The sequence below is a fragment of the Sapajus apella genome, unplaced genomic scaffold, assembly GCF_009761245.1.
Source record: "Sapajus apella isolate SASKATOON/1434 unplaced genomic scaffold, GSC_monkey_1.0 scaffold266, whole genome shotgun sequence".
NCBI lineage: Eukaryota > Metazoa > Chordata > Mammalia > Primates > Cebidae > Sapajus > Sapajus apella.
In genome coordinates this window covers 213,778-237,024 of record NW_022437206.1, presented here as the reverse complement: position 1 = coordinate 237,024, position 23,247 = coordinate 213,778, and the positions used below count along the sequence as shown (strand labels likewise).

The 23,247-nt window shown below is 38.0% G+C and overlaps 1 protein-coding gene across 1 annotated transcript; it reads right to left on the bottom strand.

Annotated features, from left to right (window-relative positions):
- Window positions 1–3,468: 3,468 nt before the first annotated feature.
- On the bottom strand, window positions 3,469–14,024 carry LOC116545420 (zinc finger protein 492-like). Its single transcript, XM_032271931.1, has 3 exons — window positions 13,910–14,024; window positions 13,195–13,290; window positions 3,469–5,259 (listed from the first exon to the last, which is right to left on the bottom strand). Exons 1-3 carry the CDS (start codon window positions 14,019–14,021, stop codon window positions 3,539–3,541), a joined length of 1,929 nt encoding a protein of 642 aa, XP_032127822.1. The 5' UTR covers window positions 14,022–14,024; the 3' UTR covers window positions 3,469–3,538.
- Window positions 14,025–23,247: the final 9,223 nt, after the last annotated feature.

Sequence of the window (23,247 nt, the reverse complement as noted above, 5' to 3'; positions counted from 1 at the left end):
AATCCATTATTTAACCAAATAGTATATTGTTACCATCTTTTACCTACACCCTTAATAAGGGGACTAGGCTAAAGTAAGAATAATAATAAGACAACTGAAAGTGCAATAATATTAACATGTGAAAAACATTAAATTAAGAAATTAAGTTCACAGGCAATCTAAGATTTTTAAATGTACCACATTTTGTTTCATAAAAGTACAATTAGTAAAATAATATACTACTAATTTATTTTCTTTTAATTGAGATGGAGTCTGGCTTTGTTGCCCGGGCTGGAGTACAGTGGCACAATCTTGGCTCATTGCAACCTCGGCTTCCTGGATTCAAGCAATTCTTCTGCGTCAGCCTCCCAAGTAGCTGAGCCTACAGGTGTGCACCACCAGGCCTGGCTAATTTTTGTATTTTTAGTAGAGATGGGGTTTCACCATATTGGCCAGGCTGGTCTTGAACTCCTGATCTTGGGATACACCTGCCTCAGCCTCGCAAAGTACTGGGATTACATGTGGGAGTCATTGCGCCCAGCCAATTTAATTTTAACTAAAACTAAAAATATTTGTCTCTCAATATAATGCAGAAGAATGTTACTCTGAACACCTACCTCATGCATCACTCAATTTTGAAAGTTAACTACAAAGAAACTTTTTACTCTGACTTTTATCATGCATCTTACATGTTAATGTCTTTACTGTTTCATAAATGAGGTCATAAATGCTCACATAATAAAAAAATAATCTCTCATATCTTTGATGCAGCAACAATTGGTCACATGCTTTCATGTCTAAATACAATAGGAATAAGAAAACAGGATGGACCAGGCACAGTGGCTAACAGCAGTAATCCCAGCGCTTTAAGAGGCCAAGATGAGTGGATCGCCCGAGGTCACGAGTTCGAGACCAGCCTGGCCAACATGGCAAACCCCATCGCTACTAAAAATACAAAACATAGTAGGGCATGATGGTATGCACCCGTCATCTCAGCTTTTTGGGAGACTGAGGCAGGAGAATCATTTGAATCCAAGAAGTGGAGGTTGCAGTAAGCCGGGATTATGCCACTGCACTCCAGCTTGGAGACAGAGCAAGTCTCCATCTGCCCTCTGCCAAAAAAAGAAAAAAGAAAAAAGAAAAAAAAGCAACTAATTTCTTTAGCATGAAGTAATTTAAGAATTACAACATTATTTCTATGAAGTAACTTGACAGTTAATTATAACACTATATACTTTTCAAAAAATCCATAATCTTTCCCAAAAAAATGTATACTTGTAATGTAATTGTAACTCTCCAAAAATTGTCTACACTTTTAGTGTTATATACAAATAATTGTACCAACTTTTGTATTGGATTCAGAACTCATTTGATATAATGTCTGAAGGGTCATTTTTTTTTTTTTAGCAGATGTCTAGGTATTTATTTATTTTTTTAAATTTTTTATTGTACTTTCTAATGTAAATTTTTTACATAGGCAGTTTTGGATTAAATATTTTTTTCCTATTTACTGTATCTGTAGAAATATATTTTACCATAAAATCTCTGGAGTTTTCTAAGCTATAGTTTTTGAATAAATGGTATTTTCTCAAATTTATTACATTTGCAGGGGTTTTCTTCAATATAAATTCTCTGAGGTTGAAAAAGTTTGAGCAATTGCTTCAGGTTTGTCTCTAAAACAAAATGAGTACACCAACATCTGTGTTACAAATTACTACAACTCTCTTTATATTTATGATCCTCTTCAGCACTTTAAAGGCTTGTATTTTCTGAAGAATCTATTGAAAGAATTGCACTTTTAATGCTTTTATTAAGTATAAACTCTCTGATGTTGAATAAGATTCTGAGCAGATATCAATCACTTTTTTACTTTCTTTATATTTGCACATTTGTTCTCAAGTATAAATGCTTTCCTGTGCAATAAGGTGTGAACACTTTAAAAGTTTTGCCACATTTTTCATACTTGTAGAAGTTTTCTCCAGCATGAATTACCTTTCCTACAATTAACTGTGACAACCATGTAAAGGTTTTGTCACATTATTCATATTTCTAGGATTTCTCACCAGCACAATTCCTTTTATGTTTGGAAATGTTTGAGATGTTGTCACAAGCATTGTCACAACTTTCAGGTTTGCAGAGTTTCTCTCTAGTATGAATCACTTTACATCTGTTAAGAATTGAGGACTAGTTAAAGGCGTTGCCACATTCTTCACACTTACAGGGTTTCTTACCAGTTGGAATTCTCTTATGTGTAGTAAGGGCTGAGGACTGGTTAAAGGCTATGCCACATTCTTCACATTTGTAGGTTTTCTCTCCAGTATGAATTATCTTATGTGTTGTAAGGGGTGAGAACCAATTAAAGGCTTTTCCATTCTCCACATTTGTAGGGTTTTCATTCAAAATGAATGATCTTGTCATAAGGTGTGAGGAATGGCTAAAAGCTGTGTCACTGTCTTCACATTTGTAGGGTTTCTCTCCGGTACAAGTTATCTTACATGTAGTAAGGGTTGAGGAATGGCTAAAAGCTTTGCAACAGTCTTCACAATTGTACAATTGCTCTCTAGCATGAATTCTCTCTTGTGTAGTAAGGTATGAGGACCGGCTAACAGCTTTGCCACAGTCTTCATATTTCTAGGGTTTCACTCCAGTATGAATTTTTTTATGTGTAGCTAGGTGTGAAGACCAGTTAAAGGTTTTGCCACATTCTTCACACTGGTATGGTTTCTTTCCATTATGAATTACCTTATGTCTATTAAGAGTTGAGGAATGGTTAGCTGGGCATGGTGGCACGTGCCTGTAATCCCAGCTACTCAGGAGGCTGAGGCAGGAGAATTGCCTGAACCCAGGAGGTGGAGGTTGCAGTGAGCCGAGATCGCGCCATTGCACTCCAGCCTGGGTAACAAGAGCGAAACTCCGTCTCAAAAAAAAAAGAGTTGAGGAATGGCTAAAAGCTTTGCTACAGTCTTCAACTTTGTAGGGTTTCTCTCCAGTATGAATTCTCCTGTGTGTAGTAAGGTTTGAGGACTGGCTAAAACCTTTGCCACATCCTTCACGTTTGCAGAATTTCTCTCCCATATAAATTCTCTTATGTGTAGTAAGGTGTGAAAACAGGCTAAAGCTTTGCCAGAGTCTTCACATTTGTAGAGTTTCTCTCCAATATAAATTATCCTGTGTCTAGGAAGGTTTGAGGACCAGCTAAAAGCTTTGCCACATTCTTCACATTTGTAGGGTTTCACTCCAGAATGAATTATTTTATGTGTAGTTAGGGTTGAAGACGGGTCAAAGCCTTTGCCACATTCTTCACACTGGTAGGGTTTTTCTCAATTTTTTTTTTTTTTTAAAGACAGGGTTTCACCATGTTGGTCAGGCTGGTCTTGAACTCCCGACCTCAGGTGATCTGCCTGCCTTGGCCTCCAAAGTGCGTGGATTACAGGCGTGAGCCACCATGCCCGGCTTTTTATTTTTTTTATTTTTTATTTTTTTGGGTTTCTCTCGATTATGAATTATGCATAGTAAGAGTTGAGGAATCACTAAAAGCTTTGATACAGTCTTCACATTTTTAGGAATTCTCTCCAGTATGAATTCTCCTGTGTGAAATAAGGGGTCCGGATTGGTAAAAAGTTTTGCCACATTCTTCACATTTGTGGGGTTTCACTCCAGTATGAATTCTTTTATGTGTAGCTAGGTTTGAAGACCGGTTAAAGGCTTTGCCACATGCTTCACACTGGTAGGGTTTCTCTCCAGTATGAATTATCCTGTGTGTAGTAAGTGTTAAGCGATGGCTAAAAGCTTTGCCACAGTCTTCACATTTGTAGGGCTTCTCTCCAGTATGAATTATCCTATGTCTAGTAAGGTGTGAGGACCGGCTAAAACCTTTGCCACATTCTTCACACTGGTAGGGCTTCTCTCCATTATGAATTATCTTATGCTTAGTAAGAGTTGAGGAATTGCTAAAAGCTTTGCCACAGTCTTCACATTTGTAGGGTTTCTCTCCAATATGAATTCTCCTGTGTGAAATAAGGTGTCCGGATTGGTTAAACAATTTGCCACATTCTTCACATTTGTAGGGCTTCACTCCAGTATGAATTCTTTTATGTGTAATTAGGTTTGAAGACCGGTTAAATGCTTTGCCACATTCTTCACATTTGTATGGTTTCTCTCCAGTATGAATTATCCTGTGTGTAGTAAGGTTTGAGGGATTGCTAAAAGCTTTGCCACAGTCTTCACATTTGTAGGGTTTCTCTCCAGTATGAATTACTCTGTGTCTAGTAAGGTGTGAGGACCAGATAAAAGCTTTGCCACATTCTTCACATTTGAAGGGTTTCTCTCCAGTATGAATTATTCTATGTGCAGTTAGGTGTGAAGACCAGTTAAAGGCTTTGCCACATTCTTCACACTTGTAGGGTCTCTCTCCGTTATGAATCATCTTCTGTCTAGTAAGGTGTGAGGACTGGTTAAGGGCTAAGACACATTCTTCACATATGTAGGGTTTCCCTCCACGATGAATTATCTTATGTGTAGAAAGGGTTGAGGAATGGCTAAAAGCTTGGCCACAATTATTTTCACATTTGTAGGGTTTCACTCCAGTACAAATTATCCTGTGTGTAGTAAGATGTGCAGATTGGTTAAAAGCTTTCCCACAGTCTTCACAATTGTAGAGTTTCTCTCCAGTATGAATTCTCTTATGTGCATTAAGGTTTGCAGATTGGCTAAAAGCTTTTCCACATTCCACACATCTGTAGGGTTTCTCTCCAGTATGAATTATCTTATGTGTAGAAAGGTATAAGAGCCGGTTAAAGGTTTTTCCACATTCTTCACATTTGTAGGGTTTCTTTTCACTATGAATTCTTTTATATGTAGAAAAGTTTGAGACCTCATTATATGCTTTGCCGCATTCTTTACATCTGTAATGTCTTTTTCCAGTATGAATTCTTTTATGTTGAGCTAAGTGTGAAACCGTGCAAAATGGCTTTTCACATTCTTTATATTTGAAAGGTTTTTTTCCAGTCTGTCTTATCTTATGTCTGTTTGAATTTGAAAATTTATAAAAGACTACAAATTTGTTGCATTGAAATGTTTTTCTCTGGGTAGTTGTCAAACACTGGATAAGTCCACTGTAACATTCTTTGTGCACCTTACACTCATCCACACTTTCACCACATTTTCCTAACTGTAAATTTTTATGTCTGCATTTTTTATATCTTCTCAGTATCACTTTTTGGAAATAATTTTTTACGCCCTGCTTTGGCCCAAGATCTTGGGCAAACAAAGAACCTACAACTGAAGGAAATAAAAATAACAAATTACTCCACGTACTTGACTCAGATGAATATACTTTAGAAATCTTACCTATAAAATTATACAAACTACATCACAAGATGGCATAGGAAAGTTTTACAGGCTTTATTTTTTTCACAGGTATATAGCTGTAACAAAATCATACAGACCAAATTACATTCGTAAAAAATTAAGTGTATGCAATGTCCCAGGTTAGCCCAATGCAAAGAGACACATAGAACAAGGAAAAAATCTGTTACATTTACCCAACATGGATTTTCCTGTTTCCCAAAATAACATAGTGACTTTAGAAATAAATTGCCAACTCCTGGTTTCTTTTTTAAAAGACAAGTAAAATACTGCCTTATACATGTTTATTTCTGGGTGGTAGGGTCTATTAAAGACACTGGTTTCTGTCTCTCATTACATAAAGTTCTGATAGAAATAGTGGTATTCTTTCAAATGACAGTTGGAGTCTGCTGACACAAAAGGTAAGTTTTACAGCAGCAGAAAGACTGTGGTATCACAGGCAGGAAGCAATTGTAGCAAGTGATTATTGGTTATTAAGAAACATAAATAGGCTTAGTGTGGTGGTTCATATCAGTAATCCTAGAACTTTGGGAGGCCGAGGTGGGTGGATCACCTTCAGTTAGGAATTTGAGACCAGCCTGGGCAACAAGGTAAAACCCAGTCTCTACTAAAAATACAAAATCAGCTGAGCATGGAGATACAGGCCTGTAATCCCAGCTATGTGGGAGGCTGAGACAGGATAATCACTTGAACCTGGAAGGCAGAGGCTGCAGTGAGCTAAGACCATGCCATTGCACTCCAGCCTGGGTGACAGAAGCAAAATTCTGTCTCAAAAAAAAAAAAAAGAAGAGGAAGAGGAGGAAGAAGAGGTGGAGGAGACAACACAAACTTCTTTAAAAACTAAACAAAAAATTTTTGACAAGGCATATCCTAGAAACATGTTTGAGAGACTCCCATAATCTCTAGTCAAGATAAGTGTTTTCAGACAATGTCAGAAAAAACTACCTTTTAAAGATTATGACAGTTTTTTTAATGTCCAAATGTCAATCAAAGATTACAATGTATACATAACAGTGCAATATAGTTTCATCAAAAATATTATATAATTTTAAAAAAGGAACCATAAAAATGTACACATTAATTTTAAACACTGATAATAAATTGAATAATATTTAATGAGTGAAACAGGAATACAGACCACTATAGAAAATCAAAAAATAATAATTAAAAAAAATCTGAAACATATTTTTAAATTGTGGAGGTAAAAAATAAAATAAACAGCCGGGCGCGGTGGCTCACGCCTGTAATCCCAGCACTTTGGGAGGCCGAGGCGGGTGGATCACAAGGTCAAGAGATCGAGACCATCCTGGTCAACATGGTGAAACCCCGTCTCTACTAAAACTACAAAAAATTAGCTGGGCATGGTGGCGCGTGCCTGTAATCCCAGCTACTCAGGAGGCTGAGGCAGGAGAATTGCCTGAACCCAGGAGGCGGAGGTTGCGGTGAGCCGAGATCGCGCCATTGCACTCCAGCCTGGGTAACAAGAGCGAAACTCCGTCTCAAAAAATAAATAAATAAATAAATATAAATAAAAAAAATAAAATAAAATAAAATAAACAACTGGAAAATCATAAAAGTAAGGAAAATGATGTGAAAATGAAGAAGTTCAACAAACAAATTAGAATACGTGCAGATTATAACTATATATATACATAAGCACATTTTCAAAGTTCACAGACAAGGAAAAAATCTTGCAAGCTGCAAGATAAATGTAATGCGTCATTTACAAACACAGTCTTACGACGTAACCAATGAATTATCAATATAAATTTTGCAGGCCAGAAAGAAACCACGTGACTTTAAATGACTTAAAGTCATTAAAAAAAAAAAAAAAAGCTATCAAATCAGAATAATAACCATCAACAAATCTGTCCTGCCAAGTAAAAAGAAAATAAACCTTCCAGGCCAGGCATGGTGGCTCACGCCTGTAATCACAGCACTTCAGGAGGCCGAGGCAGGCAAATCATGTCAGAAGATTGAGACAAGCCAGGACAACATGGCGAAACTCTGTCTCTATTAAAAATTAGCCAAGTGTGGTAACCTGTGCCTGTTGTTCCAGCCACTCAGGAGGCTGAGGCAGGAGAATTACTTAAATCCAAGCAGGTGGAGGTTGCAGTGAGCTGAGATTGTACCACTGCACTCCAGTCTGGTGACAGAGTGAGTCTCTGACACAAAAAAAAAAAAAAAAAAAACCCTTGTGAAACAACCAAATCCTGAAAAAGTATACTGGCACTGCATATGCCCTATATATAAAAGATGCTGAAAGCAGTTTCTTAAACTGAAAATAAAAGGATTCAAAAAAACCACACATACTCAAATAAAAATACCTTACGTTCTGGGAAAGATAGGTGTATACACAAAAATAGAATCTTGTGGCATTATCATGATAGTGCAAAAAACATTCTCAATTATTCTCCAAAATTTGAAAAATAAAAGCACAGAAATTATGAACATCTGTTAATAAATATACAATGTAAAATCATCATTAGCAACACCAATGACAAATTTCCGGGCAGATGTAATGAGGAAAAATTTTTTATTCAACTGAAGTTTATTTTGTACCAAATTAAAATACACTGTTATTTCTTATGGAGGTTTTAGGTAGCCCCAAGATATCACAGACACAAACACAAATCTATATGGATACTTGAAAGTGCATTAGAAATAAGTAAAAGCATATAAATACAAAAATCTAAAGACACAAAGAAAGATGGAGAGAAAATAAGAAACAAAGTTGTAAAAATCAAATAAAATAATTTAAAACACAACAGTGAGTCTCTTTCAGAAAATTATTAAAATATATATATAATTCACTTTCAAATGAAGAGACATACTTTCAATAAATAAATTTACTAAAAATTTAAAAACCAACATCCAGCTTTTTTTTTCTACAAAAGTCAGTTAAGATCTAGTGATAAAAAAGCACTGAAAGGGGCAAGACGGAAGTAGACATTTTATGCAAATGTTAATCAAATGAGAGCAGAATAAATCAAAATAATATTATGCAAGTTACACCTTAAGTCAAAAACTGTCATATTTTATAAAATGTACTTGAAGTAAAAACTCCAAGGAGACAAAAAGGGACATTAAAACTTACATATTTAGGCCAGGGGCACTGGCTCATGCCGGTAAGCCCAGAATTTTGAGAGGCTGAGGCAGAGAGATCACTTGAGGTCAGGAGATCGAGACCAGCCTGGCCAACATGATGAAACCCCGTCTCTACTAAAAACACAAACCTTAGCCAGGCATGGTGGTATGTACCTGTAATCCTAGCTATCTTAGTGGCTGAGGCAGAATAATTGTTTGAATCTGAGCAGCAGAGGTTGCAGTGAGCTGAGATCACAACACTGCCCTCCAGCCTGGGCAACAGAGTGAGACTGTCTAAAAAAAAAAATTATAGATTTATTCACTGGAAACCTATGACAAATTGGTATATACGTGTGTGTGTGTATCTCACATTAGGGCTTCAAACATATAAAGCAAATATCGACAGAATAACAGAGACAAATAGAGAACAAGCTAATTACAGTATAATATTTCAATACTGCACTTTTTGTAATAAACATAAAACAAGAATATTACTAAGCAAATAGAGGACTTTCAGGCAGTATCAAGCAATTATTTGTAACAGGGGTATAGAAAACACTCCTCAACATCAGGATGCACATGGTTCTCAATAGCTAATAGAACATATTTCTTGATAAAACACCTCTTAGGCCAAAAAAAAAGTCTTAGCTCATTTTTAAAAACTGAAATTTTATAAATTACTTTGTATTACCAAAATGAAATGAGTATCCAATAAAAGAAAAACACTAAAAATTTTACAAACACAACATACTCTTCAGCATGCCCTTCTGAAACGTTGAAAAGGTAATATTATAATGATGTGCATTATTCTCAATACAATCTACAGATTTAATGCAAAGTTTTCCAATTTCTCACTGTATTTTTTAAGAAAAAAAAACAGCAAACCCAACTATATAGACCCTCTACAGACAATAAAGTATCCAAAAATATTGAAAACACAACAAAACAATGTTGGAGTCATTATAGTTCCTGATTTTAAAACACATTACAAAGCTACAGAATTAGGACAATTTGGTATGAGTATAAAGGTGAAAAAGTAGACTCATAAAGTAGAATGGGCCAGACGCAGTGGCTCACACTTGTAATCCCAGCACTTTGAGAGGCTGAGGTGGGCGAATCATGATGTCAGAAGTTCAAGACCAGCCTGATCAACATAGTGAAACCCCATCTCTACTAAAAATAAAAAAAAATAGCCAGGCGTGGTGACAGGCACCTGTAATCCCAGCTACTCAGGAGGCTAAGGAAGGAGAATTGCCTGAACCTAGGATACTGAGGTTGCAGTTACCCAAGATTGTGCCATTGCACTCCAGCCTGGGTGATAGAGTGAAACTGTATCTCAAAAAAAAAAAAAAAAAAGCTGAATTCAATAGGATGCAACACATATATAACCTCTCACATATATGGTCATTTGCATACCCATAATTATTTTAGCATTGTTACTGAAACCAAATAAGTAAAAGCAATGTAAATTTCTGTTAATCGCTCAGCAGACATAATTTGAAATATAAAAATACCAACATATTTACTCAGTTTGCAAAAAAGCAGAAAATATTATAAATATAAAGGTAAATCTTGATTGCATTATGCAAAATAAAATGAGCCAGCCACAGAAAGAGATGTTATCAGATATATAAACCACTTACTCTTGAAACAGAAAACAGAATTGTTTTTGAAAAGTGCCAGAAAATGGGAAAAACTGGTAGTTATTTAATGTGTATTGTAAAATTTCCAGAAATCTTTTACAAAACAATGTAACTGGCTGGGTGTGGTGGCTCATGCCTGTAATCTCAGCACTTTGGGAGGCTGAGGTGGGTGGATCACCTGAGGTCAGGAGTTTGAGACCGGCCTGGCCAACATGGTAAAACTCCATCTCTATTGAAAAAAAAATGTTACTATACTTAACATGCCTGAAATGTAGTGTTTTTGAATCAGGGTCTTCCTTTGTCACCAAAGCTAAAGTGCATGGCACAATTATGGCTCACTGCAGCTTCAAACTTCAAGGTTCAAGTAATCCTCCCTTCTGACTCTCCCAAGTAGATAGAACCACACTGCTATGTCTGGCTATAAAATCTGATATGCAACATTGATGAAGCATTGAAAAGAATTTATGTAGATAACTGCAATATTTTACTGTAACTGTGTACTCATTGAGGGTGGTTATTTTGAATCACTGCCATGCACTGTCATGCAGTAAACCGTCAGAAAAAAATGCAGTATAATCATAAAATAAAGATTCTAATGACAAACTTTTCACAAATAAGCATTTTAATAAATGAGATAATTATTGTTTTAAATATATACTATTACACAAAATAAAACAGCTGTAATCCAACTTTAGAAGCAAAGAATAGCCTTATATAGCTATATAAAGAAAAAATATATTTTGCAGAATATGGTTTGAGCCTCTGATACATAAAACAAATATTTGGGAATAAATTATGTTATATTTTAGATATAGGCTGACAAAAGTGAGTGAAAATCCAATAATCTTTTTTCACCTGGCTATATTTTTTTTTGCCTGCCTACTAATTATCTAATTCATTTCAGGCATAACATGTAAATTCTAGTATATTGTCCTAAATGCCTAAATCTAATATTACAGACAAAATCAAAATAGAAAATACAAAGTAAAAATGTACAGTGAGAGTGACATCACTGAGATGGAAAAATAAAAGGTGCTCGGTTTGCTTATTTTCTGTCAATGAGAAAATTTGTCAGCCATCCCTGACAAAAATGCCTTTGTGAGAGAAACAGGAATCATGGCTCATACCTGTAATGACAGCTACATGGTACATTAAGTCAGAGAATTGCTTTAGGCCAGAATTTTAAGACCAGCCTCAGTTATATAGCAAGACACCATCTCCAAAATAAATGCCCTTACAAGAGCTTTGAGAACCAGGGAGGGAGTTGTGAAACTCTGCTAATGCCCAAGACTGAGGAACATTCTTTTCAGAAGACAGGCTTTTCCATTCAGGTGGCAAACTACAGGACCTTTGTTCTTTGGTACAGACCAGAACATGGCCCACTGAACTTGGTCCCACTCAGAATTCTGTAATCATCTCAAAGTCCTCCCAGCCACAGTTTGAGAGAAATCCTACCCTTCCAGAGGCCTGAAGGAAGACACCTGTTTATAGCCATGCTGGCAGGCCTGCAGACACTGGCCCTTACTGTGGTTCCTGAAGCAGGTCCATGACTCAGTTTTAACTCCCTGAGCCACAGTTCATGGCACATTCTGCCTACATAGAAACCCACAGTGACTTTGGAAAATCCTTTCTGGTAGTCAGTGAAAGCCAAACTCATCTACATCCTAATATAAAGCCTAACGTACGCAGACCCATGTGCAGAAACCTGCCTTAGAGTCTTCCTCACAGAGCCAAGTCCTGAAGAATACTCACTCTGTTCAAAAATATAATGGGAATTACAACTACCCAATTCCCTTGTAACAAGCCAGCTAAAGGTGGACCCTAATGCAGACCCAGCAGCCTCTGTGACCAAGCTACAACCTCTCTACTACAAACACATAAAGCATCCCACTATCCTGGGAGCTCAACAAAAGATCTTTACTATCTGAAACTAGTTTATAAAAACTTGAACAGGTGTTTGCTCCTTTGAATTCACAGACAGCAATGCAAAAGTATATTGTGCCCATTCTCAGTGCTTCTGTTTTAACATAGCATTGGAATTATGTAGAATAAAAATTAGTCAAAAACATTTTAAGTCATTGAAATTAAAGACAAATAAGTAAAAAGTTGCGTTTTGTAGATCATTTGATCTTATATAAAAAACATAACCAGTACATTAAAATCTAATTAAAGTAATAATTACACTCAATAAATTAGGAAAATAGAAAATTAACATACAGGTATGAGTTATGGTTCCATACACTTAAAGAAACTATCTGAGAGGATAAAAAAAAGGAATCTTATTTAAAATAGTACTAAAACAATAAATTTCTAAGAACAAATTTAACCAAGAAGTTTAAATATCTTTCGAATAAAGATACATCAATAAAAAAATTGACATGACAAATAAAGTTAAAAACATTTCATGTCTATTGATTGAAAGAATATTGTTAAAGTGCCATATTATCTATAGTGATCTTTAGATTCACTAAATTCCCTATCAAAATTTCAGTATTTTTTACAGTAATAAAAAATACAATTCTAAAATTCACATAGAACTGCAATGAACTTTGAATAGTCAAAGCAATCTTGACATAAAAAAAGAACAAAGCAGAAGAACACCATATTTCATAAATTATATTTTATAATTTCAAACTATACTTCTAGACTATAAAGGACAAAATGTAACATGCAGAAAAATTAGCAATAAAGAAACCAATGGAACAGAAACCACTACTCTTACACATTTTAGACATGATGTAAAGGGCAAACTTAAAAAAAAAACAGCTTAACATAAAGTTCCTCAAAATTATGCAGATATCTGTGCGTTTTCAAAAACAATTAAAATCTGAGGTCAGATTTTACAGTCTTATGTGCCACCAAGAGGACTTTGGCTGTCACTGTAAACTTGAAGGAGGATCACTGAAGGGAAAGTAAAATCTGTAGTGATTTTAAAAAGGTAAGACAGAAGATGTTTCTATGTGAAAGCAAAATTTAAAAATATATATGTACCAGACGTCCCAGAAATTATTTCCTGTGGAACATGGATTTCCAAATCATTTTAAGGACTGGCTTTTTTTTTTTTACTTATGACTTCTCATCTGTGTCATCAGTTGTACTCACTTTCATTCTCACCTACCTGGGGGTTCGGCTACCAGCTCATGTCTCGTCACATTCCAGGGTTCTTTTCCTTGCTCCAAACAGGTGATCAGGTCTGGCTTAGAGGCAGCAATACCTGTTTTATTAAAAATTACATGAATCTTGCTCTTATTCTCCAATTACCAAATTAGTAGTGTGCGCAGTAAGAAGAATGTAATAGAATATTCTAGTAAATGAATTCTAAAATACTAATTTATTAAAAAATTAAATATTAAGGAAACATTTTAATTTTGTAAGTTCTTAATTTCACTACCTAGTACTACTCAATCAAAAATTAGTAGTGGCAATTAGATTTTAAGATGTGAGCAACAGTATGTTATGCTACTAAATTTCTTTTTTTTTTTTTTTAAAGACGGGGTTTCACCATGTTGGTCAGGCTGCTCTTGAACTCCTGACCTCAGGTGATCCGCCCGCCTTGGCCTCCAAAGTGCTTGGATTACAGGCATGAGCCATCACACCCGGCCTATGCTACTAAATTTCTAAAGTTAACACTAATCTAGAGTGAAAGACACAGATCAGCTCAGGAATGAAGAAAGTTCAGGTTAAAATTAAACATCTTAAAATTCTTTTATATAGGCAAATCTTGAAGTTGAAAAAAAAAAGATCTGAAAGCATAAATTACAAAAAACCAATTTATAAATAAATAAATAAATATTAGGGTATACTACGAAATTGCTTACTGAAGTTATGCTCACCCAGGAAGGCCAGGTTTCTGTAGTTCTCTAACATCACATCCATATACAAATTCTGCTGAGCAGTGTCCAGGCATTGCCACTCCTCCAGAGAGAATTCTATGGCTACATCCATAAATGTCAACACTCCCTGAAACACACACGCATACACACATATATTTACCAAGTGACCATGAGCAGAGTTTTTAATTTGACTCAAGGTAAAACAAAAGTAAAGAGAAGTGGTTCTTACTTACAGGACTGACTGAAAATAATTAATAAATAACTATGAACACAGAAATATTCTCTAATTATTCTCTAACTCTGAGACAAGCCAGTAGCATAAGATCCGTAAGATCAAAATATAGATGATACTTTTCTGAATGTTGAAGTATAAAACTGAGAGCACAAACACTAACGTGTACATTTTTGAGTGCTATATTTACATCGTAGAGAATGAGGTGGGTAAATTTTTCAGATGGAAAAAACATATTGAGTTATAAAGTACTGCTCAAATTTTAATGTGTAAAATACACTGGAGATCTTGTTAATGTAGATAATTTTTTCAGAAAATCAGTAAAATCTGAGTTTCTGAATCTCTAACAAGCTCACCAGTAATGCCAATGTTTTTGGCCCAAGAAAACTATCTGGTCAAACATCCAGTAAGTGAAAGAGGCTGTGTGTTTTTTAGTTTTTCCTGCCTGTAAGCAGAGATGAGAGCTTTCATTTTCCAAAGAAAAATAAATGCAAAGAAAACCTAAGAAAAGGCAGCTGCCAGATTAAATGTGATTGTTTATCCACATCTGCTGAATAAAGACACTTAATAATGAAGAGTTAAATAATTAACTTCTATAGAAAAAAAAATCAGCCACCGAGCTCATTAACCAAGTAAGTTATTAATATCAACTGCATTAAGACAAATATCTATGATGTGCTGATCACAGAGAAGGACACAGCACCACAGCTATTATATCACCTCCCCCAAAAAGTAAATTGCAGTCTGAATTTAATCATGAAATATCGGTTTGGCCAGGCATGGTGGCCCACGCCTGTAATCCCAGGACTTTGGCAGGTTGAGGCAGGTGGAACATGAGGTCAAGAGATTGAGACCATCCTGGCCAACATGGTGAAACCCTGTCTCCACTAAAAATACAAAAATTAAGCCAGATGTGGTGGCACGCACTTATAGTCCCAGCTACTGGGGAAGCTGAGGCAGGAGAATTGCTTGAATCCAGAAGGCAGAGGTTGCAGTAAGCCGAGATCATGCCACTGCAATCCAGCCTGATGACAGGGCTAAGCTCTATCTCAAAAAAAGAAAACAGTTTTATGTAAAGTTCCAGATGCAAATCCCCAATATTCTGTTAATTTTAATAGTGATTTTAAGTAGTGTTTCTTTCACACACTAAAGAGCAAGTATTCTTTAATTTTTTTTAACTTTCTAGGTAATAAGTGCCATTTCATTTAAATAAGCATTTTCTTAATCCTGTTCTGCATAGAGCTAATGGAGAACAGAGATGGAACCTCAACATTACATGCTCTCCACCTTTACTAAGGACCCCAGGTTTTCCCCAATAGAAATCTTGAATATCCACACCTTCCCATGTTCCACAGCCATGAAGAAAATATTCTTAATATTGCAGTTCATCAATTCATGATGAGAATTCCTTAGGACATATAAGAAGCCATGATGTTGAGGATGTAGAGGAGACTCTGATATATAGGAAATAAATATTTTTCAGAGACCCTTCACTATTATAAAACTAAAAAGTAGTTAAAACAAACTCATTAGGAAGAAAAGGCACAAGTAGAAAAGTAAAGCTTTGCAAGTACTAAATGCACAGCATTCCAGGAGGCAGAGCAGATGCACCCCTTAATCTGATACCTGTTTAGCTTTAAAGAAAAAAAGCTTTTTTTTAAGAGTGGGGCAAGGATGGCTGGCTAGAAGCAGTGGCAATAGCATGTGAATTTTGCACCGGCACCTGAGGTATCCAGGTTATCTCATCAGAACTAACTAGACAACTGGCATGACCCACAGAGAGGAAGAAAGAGCAGTGTGGTGTGGCAACCCACCTGAGAGCCACACAGGGCATGGGAGCCCCCACCCCCTAGCCAAAGAGGCAGTGAATGAGCGTCCTACTTAACCGACACAAGCAAGCTTTTTACATGCAACTGCGTAGCCCAAAGATTGAAAAATTTCACTTGTGAATCCATACCACCAGGGCCTAGGGTCCCAACCTCAGAGCTGTGCAGATTCCCTACAACCTCTCAGCTAAAATCTGCTTAAGCCTCCTGAGATCCCATGGGAGGGGTGACCAGCACCACAGCTGCTGCTGCCTGCTGTCTAAGCCATTTGAGCTCCCTGGGGGAGGCGCAGCAACCAGCACTGAGACTGATAGCTGCCTAACACACTAAGCTCCTTGGGCAGAGAAAGGGCCACAGCCATCTCTACAACTCCAGGCTACACCTTTCCCCTACTGGAGCCAGGGATGCTGGACGGCTTGGTCCCAAGAGGTGTCTCCCACAGCCCAACACACCGGTGGTGGCAGACTGCGGCCAGAGCACCTCTTCAGGCCTGACCCTGACCTATCCCTCGTCTCTGTGTGGGGTCTTTCTGGAGGAAGTCCAACAACTTCAGCCAGAGGCGCAGGGACAGAACTCTGATCTCCCTGGGCCTGTGTCCCTAGGGGGAGAATTGACTGCAGTCTCTGCAGACCAGCAAACAAAGCTTTTCCTCCTGTGAGTTCTGAGGAATCCAAGCAGCCCAAAAAAGAGGGCTTCTCCCCAGCAAAGCACCCCCTCCACCAAAGGACAGTAAAAGTGCTTTATTAAACGGTTCCTGTTCCTCATGCCACCCAACTGGACAAGATACTCCAACAAGGGTTGGCAGACACCCTACACAGGAACTTTCCCACTAGCAGCAGATTGGTGTTCCTTGAGGTCAGAGATCCCAGAGGAAGGAGCAGGCAGCCATCTTTGCTGTTCTACAGCCTCCTTGAGTAATATCTCCAGGTGCAGGAATGAACCAGATAAATAGGGTCTGAAGTGAACCCCCAGAAAACCACTGCAAACATATAGAAGACGAACCTGGCCATTTAAAGCAAAGCAAAAAGCAATGAACAACAGCAAAAAAACAGCCCCCAAAATAACGCCATCCTAGAGTCAGCAGCCTCTAAGATCAAAACTAGACAAAGTATTGAAGATGAGAAAGAATCAATGAAAAAAATGCTAAAAATCCAAAATGAAAAGAGTGCCTTTTCTTCTCCAAATGATTGCAATGCCTCTCCAGCAAGGGTGCAGAACTGGACAGAGGATGAGATAGACAAATTGACAGAAGTAGGCTTCAGAAGACGGGTAGTAACAAACTCTACTGGGCTAAAGGAGCATGTGCTAACTGAAGGCAAAGAAGCTAAGAACCTTGATAAAAAGTTAGAGACAGGAGCTGCTAACTAACCAGTTTAGAGGAAAACATAAATGAACTGATGGAGTAAAAAAATCACAGCATGAGAACTTCATGAAGTATACCCAAGTATCAACAGACAAACTGACAGAGTATAAGAAAACACATCAGAGTTTGAAGACCATCTTGCTGAAATAGGGCATGCAGACAAGATTAAAGAAAAAAGAATAAAAAGCAATAGGCCAGGCATGGTGGCTCACGCCTGTAATCCCAGCACTTTGAGAGTACAAGGTGGGTGGATCATGAGGTCAAGAGATCAAGACCATCCTGGTCAAAATGGTGAAACCCCGTCTCTACTGAAAATACAAAAATTAGCTGGGCATGGTGGCACGTGCCTGTAGTCCCAGCTACTCGGGAGGCTGAGGCAGAAGAATTGCTTGAACCCAGGAGGCGGAGGTTGCGGTGAGCCAAGATCGTGCCATTGCACTCCAGCCTGGGTAACAAGAGCGAAACTCCGTCTCAAAAAACAAAAACAAAAACAAAAACAAAAAAACCCTCAGGAGCCAGTCCTCTGCTCGTTGGCAGTCAGGCCACTGCCTGGGGGCTCTAATCATTCCAGTGGCAGATGAATGTAACCTGCATGGTGATGTAACAACTGTTTCCTCCCTGACCCCAGAGAAGCTGGCTCTAGAAGGTTGGGATGAATCCTGAATTTAGTTTAGGTGTTACATTTACTTTTATATAAAAAAAGAAAGTATAGTATATATAAATAGTACAAAACAATAACCCTTTTGGGGTTTCTTGTGGCGGTTGAAATAGTACCACATACGGTCATCAGAATATAAGCCATTCCTCATATCAATATGAGATCAGCTCCTACCTCTGAGGGGCAGGAGCACTTCCTGCTGTGTGTTTCCAAATCCGTCCCCACCTTATTTTGTGGCAGTGAAATGCCTCTTGGTCCTGTCCAAGTGTCTCACTGATTTCTGAATCATGTTCTAGTTGCTTGGTTCTGCCACAGGGGTCCAGTGTTCTTTGAGCATAACTGTACTAAATCCTTTTTCCAGATCAGTATAATAAAGGAGTGATGTGCAATAGTAAAAAAAAAAAAAAAAAAAAAAAAAAAAAAAGCCATTAAATAAAGCCTCTGAAAAAATATGAGACTACATAAAAAGACCAAACCTACGATTGGCTGAAATATCTGAAGGAAACAGGGAGAATGGAAACAAACTGGAAAACATACTTCAGGATATTCTCCAGGAGAAATTCCCCAACCTAGCAAGACAAGCTAACATTCAAATTCAGGAAATACACAGAACACCGCTAAGACACCCCACAAGATCAACCCCAAGAAACATAAGCATCAGATTCTCCAAGGTTGAAATGAACACAAAGAAATGTTAAGGGCAGCCAGAGAGAAAGGCCAGGTCACCTACAAAAGTAAGTCCATCAGACTAACAATGAACCTCTCAGCAGAAACACTACAAGTCAGAAGACAGTAGAGGATAATATTTAACATTCTTAAAGAATTTTGAACCCATAATTTTATATCTAGCCAAACTAAGCTTCATGAGTGAAAAAGAAACAAAATCCTTTCCAGAAATACAAATGCTAAGGGATTTTGTCTCCACAGGGCTGGCTTGCAAAGGCTCCTGAAAAAAGCACTAAATAAGGAAAAGAAAAACCAGTACCAGCCATTGCAAAAACACACCATAAAGAACAATGACACTATGAAGAAACACATCAACTAGTGTACAAAATAACCAAATAGCATCATGATGACAGGATCAGCTTCACACAGAACAATACTAACCTTAAATTTAAATGAACTAAATGTCCCAATACAATGACACAGACTGGCAAATTGGATAAAGAACTAACTATCCTAAATATACATGCACCCAATACAGGAGCACCCAGATTCATAAAACAAGTTCTTATAGACCTACAAAGAGACTTAGATGCCCACACAATAATAGTGGGAGAGTTTAACACTCCACTGTCAATACTAGACAGATCAACAAAACAAAAAATTAACAAGGATATTCAGGACTTGAACTCAGCTCTGGATTAAGTGGACCTGATAGGCATCTACAGAATTACCGTCCCAAGTTAACAGAATATACATTCTTCTCAGTGCCACATAGCAGTTTTCTAAAATCAACCACATAACTGGAAGTAAAACACTCCTCAGGCAATGCAACAGGACTGACATCGTACAGGCTGTCAGACCACAGCATAGTCAAATTAGAACTCAGGATTAACTTACTCAAAGCTACACATTTACATATAAAAATGAACAACCTGCTCCTCAATGACTCCTGGGTAAATAATAAAATTGGAGCAGAAATCAAGAAGTTATTTTAAACCAATGAGAACAAAGACACAACATACCAGAATCTCTGAGACACAACTCAAACAGTGTTAAGAGGAAAATTTATAGCACTAAATGCCCACATCACAAAGCTAGAAAAATCTCAACTTGACACCCTAACATCACATTCAAAAAAGCTAACACTGGGTGTGATGGTTTATGCTAGTAATCTCAGCAATGTAGGGGGCCAAGGCAGGCAGATCACCTGAGATCCGGAGTTCAAGATCAGCCTCGCCAATATGTCAATACTCCATCTCTACTATAAAATAGAAAATGTAGCTGGGTGTGGTGGTGGTTGCCTGTAATCCCAGCTACTCAGGAGGCTGAGGCAGAAAGAATTGCTTGAAACCAGGAGGTAGAGGTTGCAGTGACCCAAGATCACGTCACTGCACTTTATCCTGGGTGACAGAGTGAGACCATTTCTAAAAAAAAAAAAAAAAAAAAAAAAAAAAAAAAAAAAACTGCTGGCTGGCTAGACTAGTAAAAAAAGAGAGAGAGAAATCAAATACACACATTTAAAAAGAAAAAAAAGGAGAAATCACCACTGAACAAACAACCTATAGAATGGCAGAAATATAACTGACAAAGGTCTAATATCCAGAATTTACAAGAAACTTTAAAAAATTTACAAGAAAAAAACAAACAATACCATCACGAAGTAGGCAATAGATGAACAGACACTTCTCAGAAGAAAAGAAGAAAAAACACAGAATGAGTAATTTCTCTTTAGCTGAGAAGTAGAATTAACCACTCTTGTCAGCCTAATAAAATGCTGCTCTGGACATTCTCAAATAACTCAAAGATGCCTAGGTGACTGTGATAGCGTTCCCAGTGACCCTGTGCTGGTGGCCCACTGATAAGTAAGGGAGGAGAGAGTCAGGTTGATTCTTTTTTTTTTTTTTTTGAGACAGAGTCTCACTCTGTTGCCCAGACTAGAGTGCAATGATGCAATATTGGCTCACTGCAAACTCTGCCTCCTAGGTTCAAGTGATTTTCCTGCCTGAGCCTCCCAGGTAGCTGGAACTACAGGCACACACCACCACACAGGGCTAATGTTTGTATTTTTAGCAGAGATACAGTTTCACCATGTTGGACAGACTGCTCTCAAACTCCTGACGTCAGGTGATCCACCCACCTCGACCTCCCAAAGTGCTGGGATTACAGGCATGAGCCACCATGCTCAGCCAATTCAGGCTGATTCTAAATAAAAAATGGAGCTGCTTTGGTGGAGCTCCAGAACCTGGATTACCTGTCCCAATGAGGTAGCTCTTGGGTAAGAGGAAAGACAAGAATACTCTACTCCAGTATCACATTTTTACACATAGGAATAGCTGTGGTTATGGCTCTGGATACTTCGTAGTCTTGATCTTTCACTCCTAAGACAGTCATTTACACTTACAGATTCTGCCATCAGATTCTACTTACCCTGGGACCCTCTCACAGAACTGTAGCAGGTCACTGAACAAGACCTGAAAAGCTCAAAGAGCCACACTCTCAAAGAGGGACTTTAAGATGTCTGTTGACATCTTACAATGCAGAAAATGCCTTCTCTCAGTTTTCTGTACATTTTCAATCCAAAGTCTGCCTTGTCTTGTAAATCTGAGGCAGAGGCCAAAACTTAGGGGAAGGTGAGATCAACCTCACTCTGCATTTTTGGGTGTTACAGCAAGTAATGTACAATGGAACGAGAGATTTCCTCACATCATGTCTCTGGGTGACAGAGCAAGACTTTTTTTGGTTGGTTTGTTTTTGTTTTTTAAATAACGGATTTGTAAAAGTAAAAAAAGAGACAACAGAGTAAACTGATAATAAGTTGTTTCTTGGCCAGGGACAGTGGCTCACACCTGTAATCCCAGCACTTTGGAAGACCAAGGTGGGTGGATCACCTGGGGTCAGAAGTTCAAGACAAGCCTGGCCAACATGGCGAAACCCCATCTCTACTTAAAATACAAAAATTAGCCAGGAGTGGTGGCAGGTGCCTGTAATCCCGGCTACCTGGGAGGCTGAGGCAGGAGAATTGCTTGAACCCGGGATGCGGAGGTTGCAGTGAGCCGAGATCACTATTGCACTCCAGCCTGAGAAACAAGAGGGAGACTTCATCTCAAAAAACAGAAAAATGTTAAACACGATGGCTCATGCCTGTAATCCCAGCACTTTGGAAGGCTAAGGTGGGCAGATCACCTGAGGTTGGGAGTTCAAGACCAGCCTGACCAACATGAAGAAACTGCATTTCAACTAAAAATACTAAATTAGCTGGGCATGGTGGAGCATGCCTCGAATCCCAGCTTCTCGGGAGACTGAGAATCGCTTGAACATGGGAGGCAGAGGTTTCGGTTAGTTGAGATCCTGCTATTGCAGTCCAGCTTCGGCAACAAGAGAGGAAAAAAAAAAAAAAAAAAAAAACAGGGAGGGAAGAAAGGAAGGGAGGAAGGGAGGGAGGGAGAGAGGGAGGAAGGGGAAGAAGAAAACAGAACTAATTTTGTATGATTACAAAATTAAATCTGACTGTAAAATGTATCATAGTCAATCTCCTTAAAAGACTGCAAAGACAGAAAGACGGTCATCATAATTAGTTCAAAAGTAGAAAAACATAGAGAACCATATCATACATAGTTTATCCTAAATTCACCTTGTAACTGGGGAGGCCGTCCATGCATGCTAATTAATTATATTTAATAACAAAATAAACTTTTCACATCTTCATGACTGAGTGTAGTTTTACAATTAGAAGCCCAGTGCAAAAATTTTTTTTCTGCAAAAATGGTTGATTAGGGTGCAATCTTCTTGTCTATGTACATTTTAAATCAATGGCTCTCTATTTTCTGAGCACTGGGCTCTAGCACTCCCGCTTGCCATCCCCTGGGGATTAGTGTATTCACTTGACCCCTACCATTTGCAATTGAGGCACATTCCACAGCACAGAACTCACAGCTAACAACTCACAACTTATGAGAACCCCAATTGCCACAACAGTACTCCAGTGTCACATCAGAGTGAAGTATGAGCTGCAGGAGGAGAGCCTGCAGGTCTCCTGGGTAGAACTGCACCTTCACAATAATGAAAATGGGACCCAGTGTCTCGGCGATGAAGAAAATACTGCTGGATTTCAAGTAGGAATCCAGATAGAGATAGCTCCAAAAATTCTCACTGTGACAGCCCAACTCATTCACAGACACACAGGGAAACTAATAGGTTTAAAGGGAACCTAAAGCATTGGACATAAAAACAGCTCTTGGCCGGGCAAGGTGGCTCACGCCTGTAATCCCAGCACTTTTTTGAGAAAGACTATATTGAGAGAAAAAAAATTAAAAGCATCTTAAGAAAAAGTCAGATTAGATATAAGATTGATCAATTCAGCCAGAAAGTATAGCTCTACAAAAAAATTGCTCTCTAACCACTCGAAGTAAACAGCTACTATCAGCATTAAAAACATTTAAGGTGGCCGGGCGCGGTGGCTCCCGCCTGTAATCCCAGCACTTTGGGAGGCCAAAGTGGGTGGATCACTGGAGATCAGCAGTTTGAGGCCAGCCTGGCCAACACGGTGAGACCCCACCTCTATGAAAAATACAAAAATAATTAACCAGGCTTGGT